Below are 27467 nucleotides of genomic sequence, written 5' to 3'. Positions count from 1 at the left end.
CCAGCCACGGTGGCCACCGGGCGTTTGACTTGTGGCCGGGGCGACCGGAAAACCAAGTTCCAAATCTGATTTAGTATTTTAAGTTAAAATGTGAAAACCCCGCGCGGCCAGCAGCTGCCGTATGTGACTGTGAGACATAGCCGGGGTTTTGAGACTAAGTGGTCGGTTCCCATTTCGGTGCCGAGCGGTTTTCCTCGGCGATGCGAGTTGGTACGTGGACCTGGGGCTAATGTGTCTGGAATAAACCCCGCCGGACTCACCAGCTAGCCTCTCCCCTGGGCTTGGAGCGTCATCCCAGGTGTGGCAGGGTCTCGGCTGAGATCCTCGGTCCGGGTTGCACGGGACACAACCGGAGCCTGCGCAACCCTCCCTAAGCCCAAATCCCCGGGAGGAATCCCAGAGGAAGCGAAAAGCGGGCTTTTTTGTTGTGACTCTGGAGGAACTCTTAAGAGTGACGGGGCCTGACCAGCGTGGCTCAGCCGCTGAGCATCGACCTATGAGCCGGGAGGACACGGTTGAATTCCCGGTGGGGGCACAGGCCCGGGTTGCGGGCGCGATCCCCAGTGTGGGGTGTGCAGGAGGCAGCCGATCCACGATTCTCTCTCAGCATTGATGTTTTTCTCTCTCTCTCCCTCTCCCTCCCTCTCTGAAATCAGTAAAAATATATTTTTAAAAAAAGAGTGATGGGAGTTATGAGTCATGATAGGCCGTGAATCTGGTGGAAGTAGGACCCTGGCGCTCTGGCTGCCAGCTGGGCAAGTAACTTAACCTTTTGAACTCTAGCTTCCTCATTGGTAAGAAGGAGACGAAGGGCACTTTGTAGGGTTGTGAAGATTTACTGAGGGGGACTCTTCCCCCCTCCCCATGTGGGAGTCTGTACTTGTTCTTCAATAAATTTCCAACCTTGCTATACCAAAAAATAAAAAATAAAAAGATTTACTGAGTATACAACTAACTTGTAATTGGCTCTCATTACATGAGAGTTATTCTTGGTAGTGATATTTTGTAGATAGGAGCAATATTCATAGGTTGTTTGCCTGGTAAGCAGAATCTTAGGTAAAAATACAAGTAAAAGAAAAAAGTGTTGCTTTTTAAAGTCAATCGTTCCCCTACTATTTTGAAAATAATCACAATTGTTTGCACTTTGGTTTTCACTTAATTTATATTTGCCTGTCTATGTTTGAAATTTGTAAGCTCTGATTTTTCAAGAAATCCTAAAGGATAAAGAAATAGACATCCTATATAATAAAAGGCTAATATGCAAATCAACCAAACAGTGGAATGACCTGTCGCTATGAGGCATGCTGACCACCAGGGGGCAGACGCTAACACAGGAGCTGCCCCTTGATGGTCTGCGCTCAGCCAGAAGCCGGGCTCATGGCTGGCGAGCCCAGCGGTGGTGGCAGGAGCCTCTCCCACCTCTGGCAACTCTAAGGATGTCTGACTGACGGCTTGCTTAGGCCCGTTCCCCACAGAGCGAGCGGGCCTAAGCCGTCAGTCAGGCATCCCCCGAGGGCTCCCAGATGGTGAGAGGCGCAGGCCAGGCTCAGGGACACCCCCCCCCCCCTTGAGTGCACGAATTTCGTGTGCTGAGCCTCTGGTAAAATTTATAATTGAGTAACCAAGTAGTACTTAGTCTTGGATAGTGGGATCTGTATCTCTGTGAAAGTTGAGTGGCCCTTGAGCATGTCAGAAGAGAGGGGGAATGGGTGTTAGTACTGCCCAGCAGCATCCTGTAGGAGACATTTTTTACTTTATTTTTTAATTTGTTGATTTTAGAAAGAGAGCAGTATCAATTTGTCGTATGCACTCCTTGGTTGCTTCTTGTATGTGCCCTGATCAGGGATTGAACCAGAAACCTTGGTGTATTGGGATAGTGTGCTAACCAAAAGGGCCTGACATTTTTTATTTGAAAATAATTAAAAAAAAAAAAAGAAAATAATTTTTTTCATGAGTAACGTGAGATCTGAAATATTGGCAGTACTCTGTGTTAGATTGCCACCATGTAGGTGACTTTATAGTAAAAGTCCAGTTTTAATTCAGTCACAGTTTACTTTGTCAGCACTTAGAATTGAACAGTAGGAGTAAGGTGGTTGTCTTTCAAGCTGAGGGAGGGAATTGGGTATACATTTCCATCACCAGTACCACAGTTCATATCACTGACATCTGTTTTACTTTGAATGCTCAGTTTTTTTAAGACTGTATAACTTGTCAATATAATGATGACTAGTGGATTTCTGTGGGGCATATAAGAAAATACAGTTGATCCTTGAACATTGTGGGATTGACCCTCTCTGCAGTCAAAAATCTATGCATAACTTTTTATTATTATTGATTTTTAGAGAGAGAGAGAAATTTATTTGTTGTTCTACTTATTTATGTATTGATTGATTGCTTTTTGTACGTGCCCTAAACAGGGGTTGAACCTGCAACCTTGGTATATCAGGACAATGCTCTAAACAACTGAGCCACCTACCCAACCAGAGCTACGTATAACTTTTTACTCCCCAAATACTTAATTGGTAGCCTACTATTGACCAATAACATAAACATCAATTAATATATTTTGTATGTTACATTTATTATCTATAATAATAAAAGCGTAATATGCTATTAGACCGTATGTCCTTCCAGACGAAGCCCGGATCCTGGGTGCCTGCCAGGGGCCAGAGGGAAGCCGGTGCCAGCAGCCGGGAGAAGGAAGGCCTACACTTGTATGAATTTTGTGCATCGGGCTTCTAGTATACTATACTAGTGGTTCGGTGCATGGACTCGTGCACATTGAAAGAAAATTCATTAGAAGAAATATTTTAATATCATTATTCGCCCTTTCTCTATAATAGAAGTGTTAACCAAATTCACTATTGACAATGACAGATCAAAACACACGCATGCGATTGGCACCAGCGATAGCTTTATATGTATCGTGCATGCATGAGTCAACTTAACGTTTTATATGTGTGTGTGTGTGTGTGTGTGTGTGTATATATATATATATATATATATATATACACACATATATAATATATATATATATATATATATCTGCTTTCTGATTTAGTTAAGCTTTTTTGAGCCCAGTGAAGCACCCCAACTTCTCTTTCAGGTAATTGTCAGCAACACAGCAGTAAATATCAACACAGGGCAGATTATTATTGTAGATCACACAGGGAGAACAAAGGGTAAATATTTAACTGCAGCCGTGTTTGAATATATTCTGTGCAGTGAGAAAACCTGAAGTCATTTTCAAGGTCCACCATTTCTTCTTTTCAGTCGGGTCAAGTTTCTAAGCTTTCTAAATCTCCATTTTCAGCTAATGAAAAGAAAATAGGATTCTACTGTGTCTCCTATCTACCTACTCCAGGACTTCTGTGAGGATCAAATTAAATGAGGCACGGGAAAACGCTTCACAGACATTTGGATAAAGTGTAAAATGTTTGCACCTGGCTATGAAGCAAGTGGTGTTCCTGGGCTGAAGAAAGTCCAAGGAGGCTAGTCGCTAGGGAGAGGAAGCCGGGCGTTGCTACGTGACATCATTACCCGGTGCCCACAGCGACCGTTCTAGTGCTGGGCTGGGGTGTGGGCTGCATTTTGTGCTATGGGGTCTCGGCAGCGTTGGCTGTGGTTTGGAGGCTGTCTCTCCGGGTGGTGGCGGGGCCTGTGACCCACTTGGGGGGAGCCGAGTGTTGCTTTGTGGGCACCAGGTCCGTGGTGCCGTTTCTTTGTTAAATGGCCAGTGTGCGTCATGGCAGCTCCTGCGTTGAACATCTGCCCCCTTGTGGTCAGTGCACATTATAGCAACCGGTCAGTTGGACACTTAGCATATTAGCTTTACATATATATATATATATATATATATATATATATACATACATACATACATACATACATACATATAGGTTACTGTAATAAAGTTAACTGCAGAAAAGAAAATTGTAAGGAAGAGAAAATATATTTACAGTATTTATTGGAAAACTCCACATATAAGTGGGCCTATGCAGTTCAGACTCATATTCAAGGGCCAGTTGTAATTTCATAGTTACTCTGGTCCCTTGCTGCTTATCCTTTTAAATGTCTTTACTTTTTTGCTGAAACCGGTTTGGCTCAGTGGATAGAGCGTCGGCCTGTGGACTGAAGGGTCCCAGGTTCGATTCCGGTCAAGGGCATGTACCTGGGTTGCGGGCATATCCCCAGTAGGAGATGTGCAGGAGGCAGCTGATCGATGTTTCTCTCTCATCGATGTTTCTAACTCTCTATCTCTCTCCCTTCCTCTCTGTAAAAAATCAATAAAATATATTAAAAAAAAAATAAATGTCTTTACTTTTTGTTTTTTATTTTTAAAATATTTTTATTGATTTCAGAGAGGAAGGGAGGGAGATAGAAACATCAGTGATGAGAGAGAATCATTGATCGGCCGCCTCCCTCATGCCCTCTACTGGAATCAAACCTGGGACCCTTCAGTTCAATGCTCTATGCACTGAGCCAAATCAGCCAGGGCTAAATATCTTTGCTTTTTAAAAATAAATTTGTAAAAGTAGGGTACCAGTTTAAAAATATATAAATAGAATTCTCTCTTTTTATTTTAGATGGAAATTATATGACAGAATATTTGGGTAACATCTTCCTGAAAGATCTTCAAGGACTACAGGTATTTTTAATTTAGAAATTAACTCTTCTTCTAAAGGAAAAATACCATAGTTAGGTTCAGTTGTTAATTGGTGGTTCTGCCATATAAACCAATTTGTTAAAAGTGAAATTGCAAGTATTATTTTTATTGTCCTCTTATTGTGATTTTTTAAAATTGGGCATTTATAGTTAATATCAAACTTAGATTCACTGGCTTTTTAAATTTATTTTATCATTAAAACATGGCTCTACAGTCCTTTAGACTGGTGACATATTTAGTATATATGTATTCTAAATCTTTGTTTTAATTATGTTTGTTTTTTTAAGAGAAATTATCTACTCCAAATAGCCTTTACATTTGTATTTAATCAAGATTTGGTTGTGTAAATTATTTACATACTATTCAATTCAAATGCTCTTGCATTTTAACGTTCTGTTAATTTCTAATTTAAGTCATTATTTGATACTGTTCTTTGCAAGTGATCACTTGAAATAGTATTTGTGCAGAGAAGTTAATGGGTATTTGCCAACATCTTTGAGTTGAAGTTAGTACTTGTGATTATTTTGCTTTCTCAACTAGTGTTCCCCGTTCATTTTTATGTAATTGAGTAGCATTCTGATCTGTGAGGTTTTTTCAGTAACTGTTTTCACTTGAACTCTTTACCCTAAATGGATTCTGGTTTTCCCTAGCCTTGATCCTGCTAAGACAGAAGAATATCTGTATTTTTCCTTCTCTGTTAGGCCAGTTTCTTTGCCTCTAAGCAGTGCTTTTAAAGGATCAGTAAAACACTTTAAGACTGAGTCAGCCCTGGCCTGTGTGGTTCATTCAGTTGGTTGGGAATTGGCCAGTGTACTGAAAGGTTGCCAGTTCGATTCTGGTCAGGGCACATGCCCGGGTGTCGGGCTTGATCCCTGGTAGGGGGCGGGAAGGAGGCAGCCGATCCATGTTTTGCTCTCACACCAATGTTTTTCTCTCCCTCTTCCTTTCTCCCTCTCTAAAAATAAATACATAAATAAATCTTAAAAAAAAAAGACTGAATCAGTTAACTTTGCTGACTAGAGGAGCGTGTTGACGAGCTATGTGGCTTTTATTTTTTCTTCTCTAATATGCACCTGCTTTCCAGATATCTGAGAGCAGTGTCTATGAAATAGTCATATACTTTCCCTAGATATTATACTTGGAACTGTGTCCCTATTTACGTCCTGTCTCTGTCACCATAAGTGGGCATGACCAGCAATGAGATGGTAAACTTTGGTAGTTCAGCCTTTAGGTTGCTTCCCCTGTGGGCAGCTGTGGGATGTGTGTCTCAAAGGCTCCTGCAGGAAGGACAGACCATGGGAATGGGACTCACTGACAGAGCAGACAGCCTTACTACTCTGCCATGCCAGGCCCCTTCTGCCCTCCAGGAAAGGGGTCCCTTTGATATGCTTGGGCAGGGAGAGGGTGTTGAGATGACCTGTATGAGACCAGAGTTGGGAATAGGTTGGAGTGGGGTAGGGTCAGGGTTATGCCACTGTGATTCTTGAATGACTTCTGTTACAACTTCTCACAGTGAAAGTAACACACATTTTTTTCTTTTTCTTCCTTAGAAGACAAAAACACTAATGCATTTGAGAAAGTGGTAAAGTTGGGGGGGAGGGGAAGAACCCTGCTTTCCTGATTTGCAACTTGCCTGGATGCTAAGATGTCGGTGGACATGAATAGCCAGGGGTCTGACAGTAATGAAGAGGACTATGACCCAAATTGTGAAGAAGAGGAAGAGGACGAGGACCCTGGGGACATCGAGGACTATTACGTGGGCGTAGCCAGCGATGTGGAGCAGCAGGGCGCCGATGCCTTTGATCCTGAGGAGTACCAGTTCACCTGCTTGACCTACAAGGAGTCCGAGGGCGCTCTCAATGAGCACATGACCAGCTTAGCCTCTGTCCTGAAGGTGAGCAGTGTTGTCAATTCCAAGTGCAATCCTGCCCCCCCCCCAATTAAATCTAAACATGAGCTATTGTTAACTAATTTTTCCTTCAGACCGATTGAATGGCCCTGTAGCTTGAAGTCAAATTTGAGTACGTGTTGCATCATTTGGACACATTTGATGCGTTTACTTTGTTTTCTGGTATATACATATCTAAGACCCTCAGATTCTCAGACTGCTAGAATTACAAAGGAGGGGTGGGATGGATTCAAGAAAGTTAGACCAGAAATATAAGACCAGAAGCAGAATTGCACAGATTAACACTTGTTTAAGAAAGTGAGTCTATGAAACTTTATTGGGTAAAATCTGATAAGCATCAGAATCACCATCTTCTACACAACCATGTGTGAGTGACTGATAAATGTGTGTCCTAAATAATCAGTGCCTCTGGGCTGATGATCTCATTTGTTTCATGTACTGGTGACTAATCTAATGTTGGAAGAAATCATATAGCCATAACCTTAAGAATAAAGTAAGCTCTCATAGTTTGTATTTCACTGATTTGAGGGGGTTGTTAATATGGAAATTTTAAGGAATTAACAAAGTTGGTTATTCCAGCAAGAATCTTATTTTTAACACCTAACTAGCATACTTTTCTTTTTCTTTAAACTTTTATTGATTTTAGAGAGGAAGGAAGGAAGGAAGGGAGACAGAGAAACATCGATCGGTTGCCTCCCATACATGCCCGTACTCGCCCCGTATGCGCCCTGACTGGATGGAGCCGGTATATGCCCTGACTGCGAATGAACACGCAACCAACTGAGCCACCCGGCCAGGATGCATACTTTTCACTGCCTTGCCCCTCAGCCACTGATTGCCCTCACTGTGTACATTTTGTCGTACAAAATGTATTTCGTTGTCTGCTTGAAATTGAAGTCAAAGGTAGATTGGCTTATTTCAACCAAATATTACACTCGTACGTGGTATGCTCACCTAGAACACTGCACTATGCGTATTTTTACGGTCCTTTAGACAATTTCCCAGCTTGTTTCTTTCCCCTATAATGTTGCCCATTATGTGAAAATGGGGACATTTTTCTTATTTTACTGTTTTCACTGACCTTCCTTCAGGAACTATTAGATGGATTTTGTTGTCTGCTTGAAATTGAAGTCAAAGGTAGATTGGCTTATTTCAACCAAATAATCTTCTGTTAGTATTGGTAAACGGAAATAACGAAGGTGTGCTGTGTATGATTTCTGTAATAGTTTTCCAGTTTAGGGATTTTTTCCCCCCAGGTGGTCAGCAAAGGCTAATAATACCTTGGATATTATTAGATACTCAAGGGTTTATTAGCAACTAGCTGGAAGCTGAATGCTAGACTTTTTGTGTGACTCATTCCTAAAAGTGATTGCAGACTTTCTCTTTGCTCAGCAGAGAACTCTGGAGAATGGAGCCCAGTGGAAGCCCGGGTTTGGGATTTCTGCACCGTAGCTCTAGCAGAGTGTTGGGTCTCTGCTTCCAGAGGGCCTTGCCCAGGGGAAAGGAGGCATCGGGTCTCTTTCTTCCTCACCCTGCACACCTCCCTGTCTGCTCAGCCAGCTTCTTTTGCTTTAATCACATGGTCAGGTTATGCAGAGTGTTGGTATTTAAAATTAGCAAAGGAGTTGTCAGGTGTGTGACTGGGTTCATCAGAATCTCTCCTCTGGGCCTAGGAGTCTGTTTGTGAGCCCTCTGTGCTGACTTCCCTATAACCTACTAGAGGCAGCAGGGGCCCAGGCACCTCTCTCCATCTGTGTGTGTGGGCGGGGGGGGGGGGGGTAAAATCTATGTAACATTAAGTTTATCACTTACACCCTCCCTCACCAGGCTGCCGTATGGCCTCTGAGAGCCTTTGCTCCCTAGAAGGCTCTCCTGACCTCCCAGGACCCTCAGGGCTCCTGCAGAGGCCAGCTGTGCTCTGAGCAAGGCTTGCTGAGAACCCCTCGAAAACAGTGGGTGTGTGCTCTTGGTCTGTGCCCAGACGGTGCAGCCCATTGCATTAGACCATATACTGCAGTCTCCTGAGTGCTTTGTGTTGTATTACCTTTTACACATATTTTTGCGTGGTCTCTTCAACTAGATTGTCACTTCCTGGAGGGCAGGGACCACTTTGCACATTATCGCCCCCATCATTCCTGTCAGTATTTCATCCATAGTAGGTATTAAATCATTTCTTGGATACTTGTGGGTTTTGTCAACTGTTGCGGACAGTATCCAATGCTATTGGTGAGTTAGATTCCCTAGACCCTGCTGTACATCCTTGTCTAATGTCATGAAAAGGCATATTCTGGCCCTCAAGGTCATGAAAAGAAGGAAAAAGAACTTAGAATAGAGATGAAAGGATAAAAAGAGATGGAAGAAAGTTAAAACACAAGGAAAGAGTTCAAGAGAAAATGGGGCAGCCCTAGCTGGTTTGGCTCAGTGGATAGACCATTCTCCTGCGGACTGAAGGGTCACAGGTTCGATTCTGGTCAAGGGCACATGCCCAGGTTGCGCCTCGGTCCCCAGTAGGGGGCGTGCAGGAGGCAGCCAGTCAGTGATTTCCCTTTCATCATTGATGTTTCTACCTCTCTCTCCTTCTCCCTTCTTCTCTGAAATCAATAAAAATATATATATATATATTTAAAAATTAAAAATAAAGATCCTCTCTTATCATTGAGGTTTCTATCTTTCCCTCTCCCTTCCTTTCTGAAATCAATTTATATATATATATACATCTGTATATATATAAACAATACACACACACACACATTTAAAAAGAGAAAATGGGGCAAAAAGGAAAATATCCATGGAAATTTAGATGATGCTGGAATATAGGTCCCCCCCCACCCTAGACTTCACTGAGGAGCATGTTCAGACGCCTTTCTCTCTGGGGCTGGGCCACAAGGGACCCGGCTCTTTTGGTGACTTGGCTGCACATAAAGGGACTCAGTGATGTTCTAAGTGGTTTGGGAATTTGACCCAAGAGGCCGCAGAAATCGCATGTTGAATGAGGAAGGCGCATGGGCTTGGATTTATGGCAGGCCCGTCCCCCTGGGTCTCTCATCGTGCCCCGTGCCAGAGCAAACTGGCCTGGAACCATTGCCCAGCCTCTGCCAGTAGGTTGCAGGCACTGAAATGGGTTACACAGTGGAAAAAAGAAAGAAGGAAGGAATCACACGTAATCTTCCTCTTTCAGGCTGGCTAAAAACTAGCATTTTTATTTTTATGATTAATATTTTTTGAGACAGAAGGGAATACTTTAAGTGTTGCGTTGACAGAAGACTGGTGTTCACAGGTGTTTTGGCTACTGGTTCCCCTGTTGCATGTCTGTCTGTGAGTGGAGATCAGTAGTCACCCCGATCACTGCTGATTTCCCCCATTGGTCATGGCACTGTTTGTACCACTGTGTGACATACTGAGGTCTTTTATATGATTCAGGTGCTGTTGGGGCGAGTAGGGAATGTCACATGTATGACGTTTATAATCATAGTGTTGGGAAGAGCTGCCTATGAACAAAAGCTATCTAAGTTTGAGGAGTGGCTTGAGTTTGTCACTGTTCAGGTCTGTCTGACTTCTTTTTGTGTGTTCTGGCAGGTGCCTGTGCATGAGCCATAGTCTTATATAAAGTTAAGCCTTTTGGGATTTGATGTCTCTTAAGTAGAAAAACCCCAACTGCCTGAGACACTGAGCTTTTGGTTTAGCGAGGACCTCTGGGCCGAGGGGAGAACGTCCTGTGTGTGTTCTGGGACTAGTCCGTGAGTCACATCATTAATGGAGAAAGGAAAGTGCCCAGAAAAGCAGATCCAGGACTGAGGCTGGACAATTGATGTTTTTAACACAAAGTACCTTCTTTTTAGCCTTTCTCTTTAAGTGGCACCAAGTTTTTTGTATATCTGACAATGACTTCAATTTTATTTATTAAATCAACTTTTTAATATCCTGATTTAGCAGAATTTTAATACTTTCATTTATATAGTGATTAACTAACTAAGTAATGGTGTTTTTTTGGTTACTACTTATGGGAAAGTATCTTTAAGCTGAGTATAGTAACACTGTTTATGTGGTGAGCAGCCATCTGATTTCTATTTTTATGACTTGATGTCAGGTTTCTTTGCATGCCTGTATCTTAGAATCTCAATGAAATTCCTGTTTCCAAATTGTTGGTCGTTAGTGGGTGTGTTTATATACTCACGATGCTGTAGCCTGGAAGTCTGGTGTGTTGTACTGATATATAAGCTTATTTTTAAAAGGGAGATGAGACACGTCCAGAGTGACATTGGGAATTGCCTAAGTACACCTGGTGCTAGAGCTGTCCCTGTCTTGCCAGCTGACAAAGGTTATTGTCATCATTGACTTTGTGTGGTCACTGTGTACTTGGCACCACATGCAACATGCCCACCGCCTTCCAGAAAGGAAGCCCTTCATCGGCGTCAAGGCCAGCTTTCCTCGTCTCTCTATTGTGCTTTTACACTACCTTAGGGACCACGTCAGCCGCATGTAATCAAGGGGTGATTCTAATCCACACTTGTGTTCTAGTCCTGGACTTATTTATATTTAAATGTTCTTTGTTGATGTTACTGCAATATTAAAGAAAGAATATCATTCATAATTCCATTAACCTAAAATAAGTTTTCTTCCTTGTTTATTATCCTTCAGGTATTGTCCATAGTTGATGTTACTGCAATATTAAAGAAAGAATATCATTCATAATTCCATTAACCTAAAATAAGTTTTCTTCCTTGTTTATTATCCTTCAGGTATTGTCCATATTCATACATAATATTACTGTGCTGCAGTTCATTCATTCAACCAATATTATTGGCTACCAACTATGTGCCAGGCACTGGAAAAATAGCTGTGAACAAAATAGATAAAAATCCCTATACTGTCCACACTGCATTCTAGTAATCATTACGTACATGTATTTTCATGTATATTTCAATATTTCCGCATTTTTACTTCATTGTCATGGATTGCTGCAAATGGCTGTATAGTACACCATCTTATTCCTGAACCATCATTTTCCCAGGTCCCCCCATTGGGCACGTAGGTGCATATGTATGTGTTGCAGCTGTGGGGGAATGGCTAATCGCTATGAGCGTGTTCATCGAATGTGGCTTTGTCTTTGGGACTTGGCCAGAGCCTTGGCTAGTCCCTTTTCTGCCACTCACTATAACATGCCCTTGGGCAAGTTCCTCAACCTTGTTAAACTTTAGTTTTCTCATCTATAGTATAATGATGGTGATACCTTCGTCACAGCGTTAGAGGAGATCATGCATGTCAAGGATCGAGCACATGCATGTTGAGGTAAATGGTTCTGGTGGAGGCAGGGCAAGAGCAGAACAGTGGGAATGTTGATTTCACATGTTCGCTCTGTTTCCTTAAGACTCTTTCTCAGGATTGGTGCTTTGAGTCGTAGAGAAGCAGCTGGTGCCTCTGAGTGTGCGTGCAGTCGTTGGGTCATACACTTTGGATTCTTTTGCTTCCATCCGGAGCCTCTGGTGCCCTTCTCCTTGGACCCACGAATAAGGGAGGTAAAAATTATGAAAAATGAATTTTGAAGAGGGACCAGGAAGGAGATACAGGGATGTATAGCCAGTCTGTTGTTCCTGCATTTCTGGTTGACGATAGTGGTGTGTGTTTACTTTGTCTTTGCCCCTATTGCTCTAGGAAAAATTTAAAAGATTGGATTTTTCTGCCCAGAAGAGGGAGGATTTGAGAAAGGCACAGAGTGAGACAGCAAGAAGCTTCTTACCTTGCTCCTCTGAGACGTGTCTGCCCTGGGTCTTCATTACTTAGCCTGACACACATTTTCAGGCTTTGTAGCTGATGTTGTGTTCCCTTGTCTTTGAACTGTCACAAACCTTTATAAACACGGAATGTGTTTACTCTGAGAATCACAACTTATCAACCATAAAGAGAAAAGTACAGGCAGGATGAGTGAGAGGTTTGTTTGAATGTTTTAACAGGAGAACAAAGCTGTTCTTATAATACTGAACAAAGAGTTGTATCTGGAAAAATTGCTCTCTTTGACTTGCATGCTGTTCCTTTTCTGGCCAATACTTGCTCTCCCCACTTTTGTTTATCCGTTATTTTAGGCTTTTACCAGTCTCTTTAATGCGCTCACAGCCATTTTCCAGAGTCTCTATTTACAAAAAATAACTCCAATGCTATTAAACTTTGCTTCTGGGATTCTCTATCCTAATTGGTGATACCACCATTCACCATGCCGGAAACTGAAGATTTACCCTTGACTGCTTCTCCCATGAAGCCCTCTCTGATCCCCAGGCAGAGTCCGCCACTCTTGTCTCTGTACCACTGTGTGCATGTTTCTTGGTATGTGCTTGCACTGACTGCAAATTAGTTGTTTGTAAACCAGGGCTTTAACTCTTTGAGATAGAGGTCTACATTTTCTTCGTGGCATAATAGCACCTAGCAGAAATGTCTGGTTATATTTTGTTCTTAATAAGTGTTGTTTATTGTTGATCTGCTTGTGAAAACCCAGTCAGTAAATGCCAAAGCTGAGAATTCACCCCAGAGCTCGATTTCTGTCTGCTCCCATTTGTAAATAGAGGACATGCTTGTCAAAGGGCTTCATGACGGGAGCTGACCCCTCAGGAGAGCTAGGGTGCACCTTGTGGATGTGTGGTGCCCCGCTCCGGGCGCATGTCAGAATTGTTTTGGCGATTCTGATACTTCATGCAGATGTAACGACAGACTCTTCAGAGGTGAGGCCAGGGGTTTACATTATATTCACGGGACGTACAGGAAATGTGTGGAGTGACTCAGTATCAAAGTGAGGAGTGAGGAGGGAGGAGGGCGTCCTTGCTTTGGCTGCGGAAAGGATGTGTCCAGCATTCAGAGGCGCTGGCTCGTCACCCAGTGGCAGTGGGTATCTGCTGCCGAGCTCCTGTCAGGTGGGAGCGGTTTCCTGTAGCATTTTTTATGTCTAAATGTACTCCCATCTTCCATTGATCAAGGTAGCAGTGGGTTCTATGTCCATGTTCATAATGAATAGCACTAAAAATGACTGATAGGATATGCAATCATAAATGCAATGTGAATGTTTTCAAAGTTGTGAATTTTATGACACTAGTAGAGCAGGTCAGATCTTTCCTGCTAGCTTATTAACATTGGCTTCTGATTCAAAATGATTGGCTACCCTCACATACCTTTGTTCTCCCTCCATTTGTTTTTATTTTCCTGGTATTCAAATGTCTGTAGCAGTTTTATTTATTTTTTTTTTTTTTTAATTAAATCTTTATTGTTCAGATTATTACATTTGTTCCTTTTTTTTCCCCCCCCTTAACTCCCCTCCTCCCAGTTCCCGCCCCACCCTCCGCCCTCACTCCCCACCCACTGTCCTCATCCATAGGTGCACGATTTTTGTCCAGTCTCTTCCCACATCTCCCACACCCCTTTCCCCCCCAGGAATAGTCAGTCCATTCCCTTTCTATGTCCCTGATTCTATTATAATCAACAGTTCATTCTGATCATCAGATTATTTATTCACTTGATTCTTAGATTCACTTGTTGATAGATGCATATTTGTTGTTCATAATTTGTATCTTTACCTTTTTCTTCCTCTTCCTCTTCTTAAAGGATACCTTTCAGCATTTCATATAATCCTGGTTTGGTGGTGATGAACTCCTTTAGCTTTTCCTTATCTGTGAAGCTCTTTATCTGACCTTCAATTCTGAATGATAGCTTTGCTGGATAAAGTAATCTTGGTTGTAGGTTCTTGGTATTCATCACTTTGAATATTTCTTGCCACTCCCTTCTGGCCTGCAAAGTTTCTGTTGAGAAATCAGCTGACAGTCGTATGGGTATTCCCTTGTAGGTAACTGAGTTTCTTTCTCTTGCTGTTTTTAAGATTCTCTCTTTATCTTTTGCTCTTGGCATTTTAATTATGATGTGTCTTGGTGTGGTCCTCTTTGGATTCCTTTTGTTTGGGGTTCTCCGCGCTTCTTGGACCTGTAAGTCCATTTCTTTCACCAGGTGGGGGAAGTTTTCTGTCATTATTTCTTCAAATAGGTTTTCAATATCTTGCTCTCTCTCATCTTCTGGCACCCCTATAATTCTGATGTTGGTACGCTTGAAGCTGTCCCAGAGGCTCCTTACACTATCCTCGCATTTTTGGATTCTTTTTTCATTTTGCTTTTCCGGTTGGATGTTTTTTGCTTCCTCGCATTTCAAATCATTGACTTGATTCTTGTGCTCCTCTGGTCTGCTGTCGGGCGTCTGTATAGTATTCGTTATTTCAGTCCGTGTGTGCTTAATTTCTAGTTGGTTCCCCAATATAAGATCGAGGGTCTTATTAGTTTTCGTGTAGATCTCATTAAGTTTATCGGCAGCTTCTAAACAGTTCTTGAGAGACCTTAAAAGTGTGGTTCTGAACTCTATTTCTTCCATTGACAATTTTGTCCTGTTTCTTTGTCTCCGCATTTTGTTATGCTTCCTTGGTGCACCCCCTAGTGGTCTTTGTTCGCAGTCTTATAGATAAATCTTGATTGTTGTAGCTAATTCCAGGGAGGGTTTGACCTCCAGGCCAAGTGGCTATGAGAGTCAGCTATGAGTGTCAGCAGTGAGAGAACTTCTGTCCTCTAGGGAGGTGCTAATCTAGCCTTTGCCTGAGGCTATCTGGCAAATGCCTCTGTGCAGGGCTTGGGCGGGGCGGGTCGCACAGGATCAACAGGGTGGGCCGGAGAGAGCAGTTATGGCGGCTCTCAGTCCTGTCCCCAGGGGCTCTGCCTCTCTGAGTCCCAGCACCCGCTGCAAAGCTCGGAGAGAAAGCTGCACTCGCTCTGACCGAAGCCAGACAGTCCCGCTTCTCCCGTTTGAGTCTGGGTCCCTAAAGACTCGCCCGGATCTGGTGCTCAGAGTCTGCGACTCCCTCCCGATTGAAAACAACAACCGCGCCCTCCGCCGCCCGCCCGCTCCGCGCACTCCGCACCTCAGAATTTGACTTCAGCACTGCGCCTCCTCTGAGTGTCCATATGCGTTTCTCTTTCCTCCTAGTTGTAGGACTTCCACTCAGCCAGCATTCCTGTGGTTCTGGGTGATGTCCCTTCCGTTTTTTGGTTTCACTTTTGAAGTAGTTGTTCAAAGCAGCAAACTCCAGCGTTAACCTATGCCGCCATCTTGGTTCTCCTGTAGCAGTTTTATTAATGTAAGAGCCAAAAACTGGAAACAACTCAAATATCCACAAACATGAATGGACAAATAGTGGTATGCCCGTAGAACGCCATACTTCTCATTGGTGTAAAAGGAATGAACTTGCATAAGCATCACTGGTAGATCTCCAAATAACTACGCTGCATGCAAGAATTCAGAAGGAGCAAAGAGTAAACACTGATTTCAATTATCTGAAATTCTAGAAAATGCCAACTAATCCATTGAAAGGAAAGTAAATCAGTGGTTACCTGGAGAGTTGGGGAAGGCAGGGAGAGAGAGAAAGATTATTAAAGAGCATGGGGTAGCCCTAGCCGGTTTGGCTCAGTGGATAGAGCGTCAGCTTGTGGACTGAAGGATCCCAGGTTTGGTTCTGGTCAAGGGCACAGGCCTGGGTTGCAGCCTTGATCCCCAGTAGGGGGTATGTAGGAAGCAGCCAATCCATGATTCTCTCTCATCATTGATGTTTCTCTCTCTCTATCCCTCTCCCTTCCTCTCTAAAGTCAATAAAAATATGTTTTTTTAAATACGAACTTGGTTAAGGATATAAAATACAAATTCTTTTTTTTTTTTAAATATATTTTATTGATTTTTTACAGAGAGCAAGGGAGAGGGATAGAGAGTCAGAAACATCAATGAGAGAGAAACATCGACCAGCTGCCTCCTGCACACCTCCCACTGGGGATGTGCCCGCAACCCATGTACATGCCCTTGACCGGAATCGAACCTGGGACCTTTCAGTCCGCAGGCCAACGCTCTATCCACTGAGCCAAACTGGTTTCGGCAAAATACAAATTCTTTAAAAAAGAGCATGAGGTAAATATGGCGTGCTCCTCCATTTTTAAGTATTAGGGGAAGGAAAGGCACGGAAAGGCACGGCGCGTGCATGTTATTAACTCAAAACGACAAAGAGCAGGTGTGGGGGCGGCATTGCACATGGGAGCCAGCTTGTCCGACAGACCTTTGGGGCGGCTGTGGGCTCTGGTATGACTGACAAAGGCCAGAAGAGAGCGTGTGCTGCAGGTGGGGGTCCATTAACGTCTGCATGTAGGACAGCCAGCTCAGCCCCCACTTTGTGGGCAAAACAAAACAATCTCCTTATTTTTGTAAAATAATATCACCAGGGAGAAATAGGGCCCTTGAGTGGGTGAGATTTGGCTGACCTCATTGGTCATTTTGAGGGTTCTTGAGTAACAGCAGTCCCCGATGGGTCACCCTAACGAAAAGCCGGTTCACAGACTGTCCGTGTACTAGTGTAGAGTTAGGCCTCGTATTCCTGACACACACAGCCTCCCCTGCCTTTTAAAATTGTAAGATTCACTTAAAATTAACCATTTTAAAGTACAGGCAGTCCTCGGGTTATGTCGCCATCTCCCATTTATTTATAAAAAAAAAGTTCCATCATTTGGACGTATGTCCACATGTGCTTTATGTTTTTTTATTATTTATTTACCACAAGTAAAGGTCGGGAATTGTTAGCTTTCTTTTAAATTTTTTGTACTGTTTCCCTTCATTACTGCTGTGTGTGTGCTCCATGTGAGTGACGGTGGTGCTTATGTAGGTAGGTTCACACTTATGGTGAAAATCGCGTTACGTCGCCGTAGGAATGGATCTCCGACGTCACCTGAGGACCTACTGTATACAATTCAGTGACATTTAGTACATTCACATCATCTTGATCTAGTTCTAATATCCCAAAAGGAAGCCTGGCACCCATTAAGCACATACTCTCCACTCCCCCCAGCCCTTGGCAACCACTCCTCTGCTTTCTGTTCCTGTGGATTTACTTACTTGATGTATGTCATATAGATCATGCAACATATGGCCTTTTATGTCTGGTTGCTTTAACGTAGCATTATGTTTTTGAGGTTTATCCAAGTTGTAGGATGTATCAGTATTTCATTCTCTTTTTGGTGACCCTTAGTTTTTTTTTTTAATGTGAATGGTTAACCAAGAATCACTAGACATTGAGGAAAATTTCAAAATGAAAGAGAAACAGAAAAATTGACCTTAACTGAAACAGACCATTAGATGATTTTGCTTGTTTTTAAAAGCATACTATTTAGTATTCTTCCAAAATATTCAAGAAGATGTGGCATCTATAAAGCAATAACATGCCATCAGGAAAAAACAATCAAAATAAAAAGAGCTTGTGAAGATGAATTATGGGCTTGCCAAGTTAAAAAAAGATTCTGTAGATAGATCAGAAGATAAATCAAGAAAATCTCTCAAAATAACAGGCAAATAATGTGTGGAAAAAAGGGACATAAAGGATCAATCTAGAGATCCAGCTTCTACTAGAATTTCTGGGAAGTGGGAACAAGGAATTGCAAGGAGGAAAATATTAAAAATTGTAAGAAGAAAATTTCCAGGCGCTAAAGGAAAGAGCAGTCTTTATATTGAAAGGGTCTTTCCATTGCCCAAAAGAATAAAGACCTGCTGCTAGAATTGTCACTGTGATGTTTCAGAAAAACAAGGATGGACAGAAAACCCTGAAAGTTTCCATAAAGATGTGCGGTCTGCTAAAAGAAATGGATCCAGATGTCTCCTCAGCAGCAGCGACAACCAAGACGGCACAGCCGCGTCTTCAGAGCACTGAGTAAACTGGTTTCGAACCTAGAATTCTGTCATTGCAAAGTAAATGCATTTTCAGACATCAAGGACTTTCGATATTTATTTCCCTTTTAACTTTGCTGATGTATTTACTTGCAGATGAAAATTTAAAAAGAGGAAAATAAAGATTCAAGAAGTGGTTGAACTAATCTAGTAGTCGACTGAAAAGTCTCACGATGCCACCTGTACCACAGGCGTGCGGAGTAGCCCACATTTGAACAGAATTTTGGTGGGATCCAAGAAAAGCTGCTTCAGGAATAGGAGTAGGGTAGGTTCCAGGCAGTAAGCAGAACGAAGCAGCTGGAAGATGGTTGGGATACGGTGAAGAAACCATAGAATTCTTTTCTAGGGATGAGGGAATTAGAATTCCCACGCAAAGCAGAAAAACTGCACAAAAAATCATGAGCCAGATGTAAAGCAAACACTATGTGACACAGTATGAATAATTCTCGGTGACTAAAGACAATGTATGAACATTCTCCTTGGAGTGGCCCACGGCTAGTAACATTGGAAGCACAAAGAAAAAATCTGCAGTTCTGGTCTTGTAAACAATGTCTTAAAGTTAGAAAAGTAATCAATAGAGGAACTGAAAATAGTGATTTAAACATTAAGAAGTTGGGCTTGGAAGGGGGAGGCAGGGAGTGGTAGAAGTAAACTACACCTGGTAGGGAACGAACGATGCGCACGCTCAGCCATGTTGGTGACAACCAGGAGGACCTAGGCCAGTGGTGGCGAACCTGTGACACGCATGTCAGAGGTGACACGCGAACTCATTTTTTTGGTTGATTTTTCTTTGTTAAATGGCATTTAAATATATAAAATAAATATCAAAAATAGAAGTCTTTGTTTTACTGTGGTTGCAAATATCAAAAAATTTCTATATGTGACACGGCACCAGAGTGAAGTTAGGGTTTTTCAAAATGCTGACACGCCGAGCTCAAAAGGTTCGCCATCACTGCTCTAGACAAAGGCTGGGAGGGATTTCTCCTGGATTGGGGGGGGGGGGGTACAGGTGCTCTTTTAATCAAAGTACTTTTTATGAGCCATGTGGGTTTCTTTGTTCATTAGTAGTTGGGATAGGTTAAGAGTTTGTTTATTCCCAATAAACAAGTGTTTCCTGAGTGTCTTCTCTTGTTTTGAATTTTAGATAGATGCTAGACAATAAACAACAGCCTGGGGGAGATAGTTTCTTCTCTGCCATAGAATAACTGAGGCATCTCTTTGCCTTTAGTCTCTGCCCCTTCTTGTTTAAAATGGTGACAGAGGAGGCACAAATAAGTGAAACCCTTGTTACTTCTTTTCACACTCTCCTTGTGTATCCGCTGAAAGCACCATGTTGATGACCTTGCTCTGTTGAAAACTTTCAAGTGGCTCCTCCAGCCCGAACTCCTTCCTAACCCAGGTTTCATTTCTGCCTCCTCAAACCTGTCAGCATTTCTGGCCCTCCTGCCGCCCCCGCGGATCTCTTGGCCGCCACCCTTTTTACGTATAAACCTTCCTCAGAAGAGCTGTGATGGCCTCTTCTACGTCCCCTGCGGCCTGCAAGACCTTGGTGTCCGCCTGGGCTGTGGAGGAGCATTTGGATGTGCCGTGACTTGAGAGGAACCCACAGGACACAGGCCGAGGGTGGGGTCAGCATATAGGCCCCGGTGCTTGCACAGGCATTGTTCCGGTGCTTGGGTGTGGCCGAGATGGAAAGTGTTCTTTTGTTTTGTTTTTGTTGATTTTTAGAAGAAGGGGGTGGGGGGTGGGTGGGGGGGACATCGATCTGAAAGTGAAACGTTGACCGGCTGCCTCTTGCATGTGCTCCGACTGGATTGAACCTGCCACCTTTTTATTTTATTTTATATTTTATTGATTTCATAGAGGCAGGGAGAGGGAGAGAGTGATAGAAACATCAATGATGAGAAGAATCATTAATTGGCTGCCTCTCACACGCCCCCCACTGGGGTCGAGCCTGCAACTCAAGCATGTGTCCCTTACCAGAACCGAACATGGGACTCTTCAGTCCGCCTGCCGATGCCTATCCACTGAGCCAAACCAGCTCGGGCAGAACTCGCCACCGCTTTTTGATGTGAGGAATGACACTCCAACAGGGTAGCCAGACTGGCCAGTGCAGGAAATTGTGAGCCGGGAGGTCACAGTGTGTGCTCGGTCCCCAGTAGGAGGTGTTCAGAAGCCAGCAGATCAGATTCTCTCTCATCATTGATGTTTCTGTCTCTCCTCCCTTTCTCTCTGAAATAAATGGAAATATATATTTTTAATACCCCACCCTCAAGGAGCTTCCATTCTGAAGGACATTTACATAAACAGAAAGGGTATAAAAAAAGCATTATCTGCTTGGAGCATAGAGAAGGACAGCAGTCACTAGGTCTGTCTTTGAAGCACGCTGCTGGAGTCTGTGGCTTTGTCAGTGAGGTGTGCCAGCCCCTGCTTTGTCCTCTGGAAGAGGGGGCCTGGACGGTACTGCCTAGATGGCACTTGGTACTCCTGCCCCTTTGCCTCTCTTCACAGTAGCAGTAGCCAGAAGAGACAGCATTGTTTGATACCATTCTTGTCAGGATGGGCTTGATGGTAGGAAACTTGGCTTTTAGTCCTATGTGCAGTTTATTGCATGTCAACCCTTGTCTGCCTTTATTTAGGCCAGTGATGGCGAACCTTTTGAGCTCGGTGTGTCAGCATTTTGAAAAACCCTAACTTAACTCTGGTGCCATGTCACATATAGAAATTTTTGATATTTGCAACCATAGTAAAACAAAGACATATTTTTGATATTTATTTTATATATTTAAATGCCATTTAATAAAGAAAAATCAACCAAAAAAATAGTTTGTGTGTCACCTCTGACACGTGTGTCCTAGGTTCACCATCACTGATTTAGGCTGTGGTTACTGGGCATGACCTGAGTTTGCAGAAATGATGGTCATCTTGCTTATATGGCACCCTCCCCATCCCCCGGAAACTTTTTAGAATTCTAGAAGGGCTGTTACCAGCATTTTGTACTAAATACTTTCCAGAGGATTTTCATTGAAATGTGCCCTAAAAGATATGCTGGCTGGGATTGACTTCACAATAATCTAGAGGGCAGGGGGTAGGTGAGGCACAGTTACATGGGCTTGGCCATGAGTCGTGTTGGAGCTAGGTAAGGAGCACATGGATTTCATTTCACTCTTCACTGTTGTAGTTGGTTGGAATTTTTCATAATTAAAAAAAAGTACCTTCATCGTCAAAGAATGATGACTTTCATATTTTTTGCTTTATTATATTTTGCATAAAAAACTTTGTTATATGAGGTCTTTAGTTTTTTTAATGATCAGAGACCATATTATGTTTATTAATAGATTTTTTTAAGAGCACATATAACATGTAGGTGCCTCAATTACATGTCAGCCCTCCCTCCATGGAGACCCTTAAAGAAAAAGTGAAAGGAAGCAAGTTTATGATCATGGGTCAAAGAGATGACCTTTTAGAGGCTGAGAGTATGTAGGCATGAAGTATGGGAGAGGCAAAGGCCTACCAGTTAAGTTAGACTTTAGGGGAAGCCTTGCCTAAGGTCAGAGGCCTGCTGGAACCCACTACCACCATTTTTGCCGATTTTGCCCCATTCTAGGGTGGTGTTCACTTACTCCTTTGTCTCTGCTTTAACCTTGTTTCTTCCTCTTATCCCTTTAGTACCGTCTTGCCTCACCCCTGATCCCCTAAGACCTGACTCCTTCCATCTTGACCTCATTAGGCTAGTTTTTCTATATCATGTCCCTTTCTACCCCAGTCCCAGAAGCTAGCCCATAGTTCACTCCTTTCCTTCATCTCTGCTGTGTAGTGAATGACTACGAGTGTTAACAAATGTCATTGGACCACAAAGTGGCTTAACACAGGCTGAGACATGGAGCCCATTCCTGTAGCCTTAAAAGATTTCAGGCAGTTGGCGAGTAAGAATTCTAAATAAAAATTGAAACTACCACCTGTATTTTTTCAGGCCGTTGATGCTCACTGCCATCAGCTGCATCCTCCCTATGGCACTGGTAAGTGTGGGAAGGGCTGTGACAGTGTTGGTGGGCTGCTGGATTCTTTTTGCTGGGGGAGACACCTATTTGCAAGCTGTGTTGTTAACTTGTTCCCGACGGCTGGACAGAGTGAACCAGGATAGGAGGCTGGAAAGAGGAGGAAGCAACTGACGTACTCCTGGGTTTCCTTGGGGAATGCCAGAAGCACAGGCTGTTCAGTAGGTGCCGTGATCCTTACAGCAGTTTAGCCTTTTCTATGCATTATTTTGAATAATAAACATATACTATCCAAGTGCTCTGGGATGTCAAGCAGCAACAGTTAAATTTCCTGAAGTTCTTAAAACATTTTTCTTCAAAGATAGATTGGCTGTGCAGTAGACAGGGACCAGAATGCCATGTGTACTTATCGTTTCCTCTAGTAGAAGCATTTATCTCCCCCTGGTACTTTAAGTTCTTTGTGGTCAGGGGATCAAGAAATGTTTGTTCCAATGATTAATATGAAATTCTGATAGAGACTTGACTTTTTTGGGGGGGGGGGTGGAGGATTGTTGGAAACTAGAGAAGAATTTGTGGCTCCTTGACTAACATACTTCAGGAGGACTTGGGGACTTGTGATTTGAAAAATTATTTTACCACAGTGCTTTCTGCTTAGAGACCTCACAGAGAGAACACACACAGTGAAGTTGAAACCTAGAGTGGGGGCAGCAGGTCACAGAATTGCTGAAGCATGAGCTGGTCACCTGATTGCTTCTGGCGTTGCCCTATACAAGCTCTTAAAACCCTTCAGTTGTTTCCTGCTAATGAGCGGCTCAGAGGCCACACAGATTCAGAAGATTTATCTTACCAGGGTGTTTTCCATTCCAAGCCAACAGTTAGACGTTTAGACTATTTCTCTAATCACTGAAGGAAGCACTTAGATCATAGAAGAAAATGCCTCCAGAATAGCTAAAGAAATGCTGTGGACTTGGGCTCTGTTAACCATGTCAGGAATTGCTTGCTGGTAACAGCAGCACACGCATTCATAAACACTTAGCATCATTGGTCCATACCCCGGATTTCCCCTAATTAGGAAAGAGAAGTGTGTGGCACATTTACTACGTTCTTTTTGTTTGTTTATTGATTTTAGAGAGAAGAAGGAGAGGGAGAGAAAGAAACATGGATTTGTTGTTGGGCTTATTTATGCATTCATTGGTTAATTCTTGTATGTGCTCAGGCCAGAGATTGAACCCGCAACCTTGGTGTATCGGGACAGCGCTCTAACCAACTGAGCTGCCTGTCCAGGGCTACTACGTTCTTTATTTTAAACAAACAAACAAACAAACAAACAGGAGAACTTGACTCCCCAGCATCGGTCTACTCCTTAGGTATCTGTGCACAGCTGGTAACTACTGAACATGCCTGAGGGACTGTGTCAGGGAAATGCCTTCTAAGTGTCTGTCCTAAACACAGAACATGGAGGATGACATCAGATGTTACCTGACCGGCAGCAAAGTCCTTTCTGACATGCGTGTAACTAAGTGCTGCTTTCGGAAAGACAGATCTGGCAATGTCTGAGAGTGTTGAGGTTATAAATGCAATGGCAAAGCAAAACCAGTTCGAAAAAACAAAACAAACAAACAAACAAAAAATAGCAACCCTCCCCAGATGAGCAAAAGAAAAAACAAACAGCTTGGATTGGTAATGCAGAGCAGGGTTAGGGTAAATGACAACAGGTGATGCCCTAGTCCAGTGGTTCTCAACCTTCTGGCCCTTTAAATACAGTTCCTCATGTTGTGACCCAACCATAAAATTATTTTCGTTGCTACTTCATAACTGTAACGCTGCTACTGTTATGAATCGTGATGTAAATATCTGACATGCAGGATGGTCTTAGGCAAGCCCTGTGAAAGGGTCGTTCGACCGCCAAAGGGGTCGCGACCCACAGGTTGAGAACCGCTGCCGTGGTCTTTCAAGCTTCCCCGGAGGCTTCTGGCCCTTGTGGGTCAGGCTCTAGGACAGTGATGGCGAACCTATGACACGCCTGTCAGAGGTGACACACGAGCTCATTTTTTTGGTTGATTTTTCTTTGTTAAATGGCATTTAAATATATAAAATAAATATCAAAAATATAAATCTTTGTTTTACCATGGTTGCAAATATCAAAAAATTTCTATATGTGACACGGCACCAGAGTGAAGTTAGGCTTTTTCAAAATGCTGACACGTGGAGCTCAAAAGGTTCGCCACCACTGCTCTAGCGCCCAGGGGAAGTGGGGAAGGGCCTGGGAGGTGCGCTGCCGTTGGCTCTTTTCTGACCCATCTCTGACACCTGCAGCCTTCTCTGGACCACCCATACCTGAGGGCACCCTCTGTCTTTGGTGAACTTCATACACAGCTCACCCTTCCTATCCCACCTTTTTCAGCTCAGACAAAGCGAGAGAGGAGTTTTATCTTTGGGGCTCATATTTACACTGACCAAAGCTTCCGGGAGTGTGATTGCTTTTAGAGGCGGGCCTGAGAGCGGTGCCCTGTTTAACAGCAACGTCTCAGGAGCTGACAGGCTGCGAGCAGAGCATCCAGCGGACTGCTGTGAAGGCTTGGTCTGGGAGGTCAAGAGAGAGAGAGCGCGCGTTGTGAAGTCATCAGCATTACAGGGCTTTGTGGCAGTTTTATCTATTTATTCTAAAAGTCATGCTGGAGAATCAGTTAACCTTTGGTCAAAACTATGTTAAAACTCTGAATGGGAATTTGTCATTTTGAGAAGTAAGCTAGTAAATGCAGTAGTATAAGGGCCAACCCTTTGTTTACTGTGATGTTTGTTTATGCAAGTGATTTCCATTAAATTCAGTTTAGCAAACTTTTTCCTTCTTACTTCTATTATGAAAAATTGAAAACACACAAAGAAGTTTAAAGAATTGTAAGGCTGGCCAGTGTGGCTCAGTGGTTGAGCATTGACCTGTGAACCAGGAGGTCACGGTTCAATTCCTGGCCCGGGGATGCAGGCTCGATCCCCAGTGAGGGGCATGCAGAAAGCAGCTGGTCAGTGATTCTCTCTCATCATTGGTGTTTCTATCTCTTCCCTCTCTGAAATCAATAAATATATATATTTTTAAAAATTGTACAGGGGGCATCCATATTCCTGTCATCTAGATTATACAATTGCTAAGCTTTTTTAAAAAATTAAAAATATATTTTTATTGATTTCAGAGAAGGGAGAGGGAGACAGATAGAAATACCAATGATGAGAAAGAATCATTGATTGGCTACCTCCTGCACTCCTCCTACTGGGGATCAAGCCTGCAACCTAGGCATGTGCCCTGATCAGGAATTGAACCTGGGACCCTTCAGTTCTCAGGCCAACTGTCTATCCACTGAGCCAAACCAGCTAGGGCACAGTTGCTAAGCTTATGCTACATTTGCTTTATTCATCAATCACTTTTATTTTTATACTAGAGGCCCGGTGCACGAATTCGTGCACTGGTGGAGTCCCTCAGCCTGGCCTGTGCCCTCTTGCAATCCGGGATCCCTCAGGGGATGTCAGAGACCCAGTTTTGGCCCAAACCCCGCAGGCCAGATCTAGGGACTATACCTGTGCACAAATTCATGCCCTGGGCCTCTAGTATGCATATAAGATCTTTGGTAGTCTCTTCCCACCCTCGTCTTCCTCCCCGCTGAGATTCATCAGTCTGTTCCATGTTTCCATGCCTGTGCGTTGAGCATCTACCCCCCGTGGTCAGTGTGCGTCATAGCTACTGGGTGAACAGTGGCTTAGGCTTTTATATATATAGATAACTTTATTGAAGTATTATTTACATTTCATTAACTTCACACATTTTAAAGTATACTTGTTAGGTGACTTTTAGTAAATTTATGCAGCTGAGTCATAGAACACTTTCATCTCCTTCAAGTTCCCTTCTGTCTACTGGTAGTCAGCCCCTGCTCCCAGCCCCAGGGGACTGCTGACCATGTTTCTGACTCTGTGTTTTTGCCTTTTCTAGAAGTTTCATATAAATGGAATTATACAATGTGTAGTCTTTGTGTCTGGCTTCCTTCACTTAGCATAATATTTCTGAGGTTCATCCGTGTTGTATCAGGTCAGCAGTGCTTTCCTTTTTACTGTTGAAGAATGCTTTTCTATTATACAGATGTACCACATTTCATTGATCCATTCATGCAGTAGTTAATGGATATTTGGGTTATTTCCAGTTCTGGGCTATTATGAAATATGCTGCTATGACCATTCATGTCCAAGGTTATAAATGAAGATACGTTTTTATTTTTCTTGGATAGATATCTAGGAATGGGATTACTAGGTCAGATGGTAAGAATATATTTAGCATTTCAAGAACCCGCCAAACTGTTTTCTGAGGTGACTCTTCTAGTAATTTTACATCCCCACCAGCATTACAGAAGGGTTCCAGTTCCTCCACATCCTTGCTGGCACTTGGCATTGTCAGTCTTTTGGATTATAATCATTCCAGTGAGTGAGAAATGGCATTTTGTGGTTTTAATTTGCATTTCCCTAAGGATTGATGATGTTGAGGATCTTTTCTTGTGCTTGTTTCCTGTTCATACTTCTCTTTGGTGAAGTGTTCAGAACTTCTACCCATTTAAAAAAAATTGAGTTTGTCTTGAGTTGCATGAGTTCTTTATATAATTTGAATTAAGTCCTTTATCAGATAATTATTTATAATTATTTGCTTCCAGTCTGTGGCTTTTCTCTTCCATTTCTTAATGTCTTTGAAGGGTAAAAGTTATTTTGGTGAAGTCCAGTTTATTGATTTTTTTTTCCTTTTAAGGATTGTGCTTTTATTATATCTGAGGAATCTTTGCCTAAACCAAGGTCACAAAAATTTTCTTTTAGACGTTTTATAGTTTTCAATTTTACATTTAAATATATGGACTATTTTGAGTTAATTTTTGTGTGGTATGGAGTAAGCATCTATATTCTGTGTTTTGTATAATGTTTGATTATTCTAAAACCATGTTTTAAAAATACTGTTTTTTCCTCCATTGGATTATCTTGACACCTTTGTTGAAAATTCACTATAAATGTGTGAGTTCACTTCTGGATTCTCTTCTGTTTCTTTGATCTGTATGTCTGTCCTTGAGCCAGTACGTACCCCATTGTCTTGATTACTGGA

At 42.7% G+C, this 27467-nt stretch overlaps 1 protein-coding gene and 1 non-coding gene across 8 annotated transcripts in view; both read left to right on the top strand.

The window, feature by feature from the left end:
* The window catches only part of ARIH2 (ariadne RBR E3 ubiquitin protein ligase 2), a 55142-nt gene that overhangs the window by 1245 nt on the left and 26430 nt on the right, over positions 1-27467 (top strand). For 4 of the 7 annotated variants that reach the window (XM_059664803.1, XM_059664806.1, XM_059664802.1 and 1 more), the window contains exons 2-3: positions 4587-4648; positions 6217-6560. The exons of 1 other annotated variant lie outside the window; for it this stretch is intronic. In XM_059664803.1, coding sequence (XP_059520786.1) covers positions 6312-6560 — 249 coding nt within the window. In that variant the 5' untranslated portion in view covers positions 4587-4648; positions 6217-6311. Of the gene's footprint in view, positions 1-4586; positions 4649-6216; positions 6561-22317; positions 22364-27467 lie in introns of those variants that run through there. 2 more of the 7 variants (XM_059664807.1, XM_059664804.1) reach the window with 2 other exon arrangements.
* Positions 9576-9707, top strand: LOC132216004 (small nucleolar RNA SNORA42/SNORA80 family). Its single transcript, XR_009448687.1, has one exon. It is a non-coding gene; the product is annotated as a small nucleolar RNA SNORA42/SNORA80 family (small nucleolar RNA).

The sequence above is a fragment of the Myotis daubentonii genome, chromosome 14, assembly GCF_963259705.1.
Source record: "Myotis daubentonii chromosome 14, mMyoDau2.1, whole genome shotgun sequence".
Classification (NCBI taxonomy): domain Eukaryota; kingdom Metazoa; phylum Chordata; class Mammalia; order Chiroptera; family Vespertilionidae; genus Myotis; species Myotis daubentonii.
Note: the sequence above shows the minus strand (reverse complement) of the source record. Positions and strands in the feature narration are given on the sequence as shown.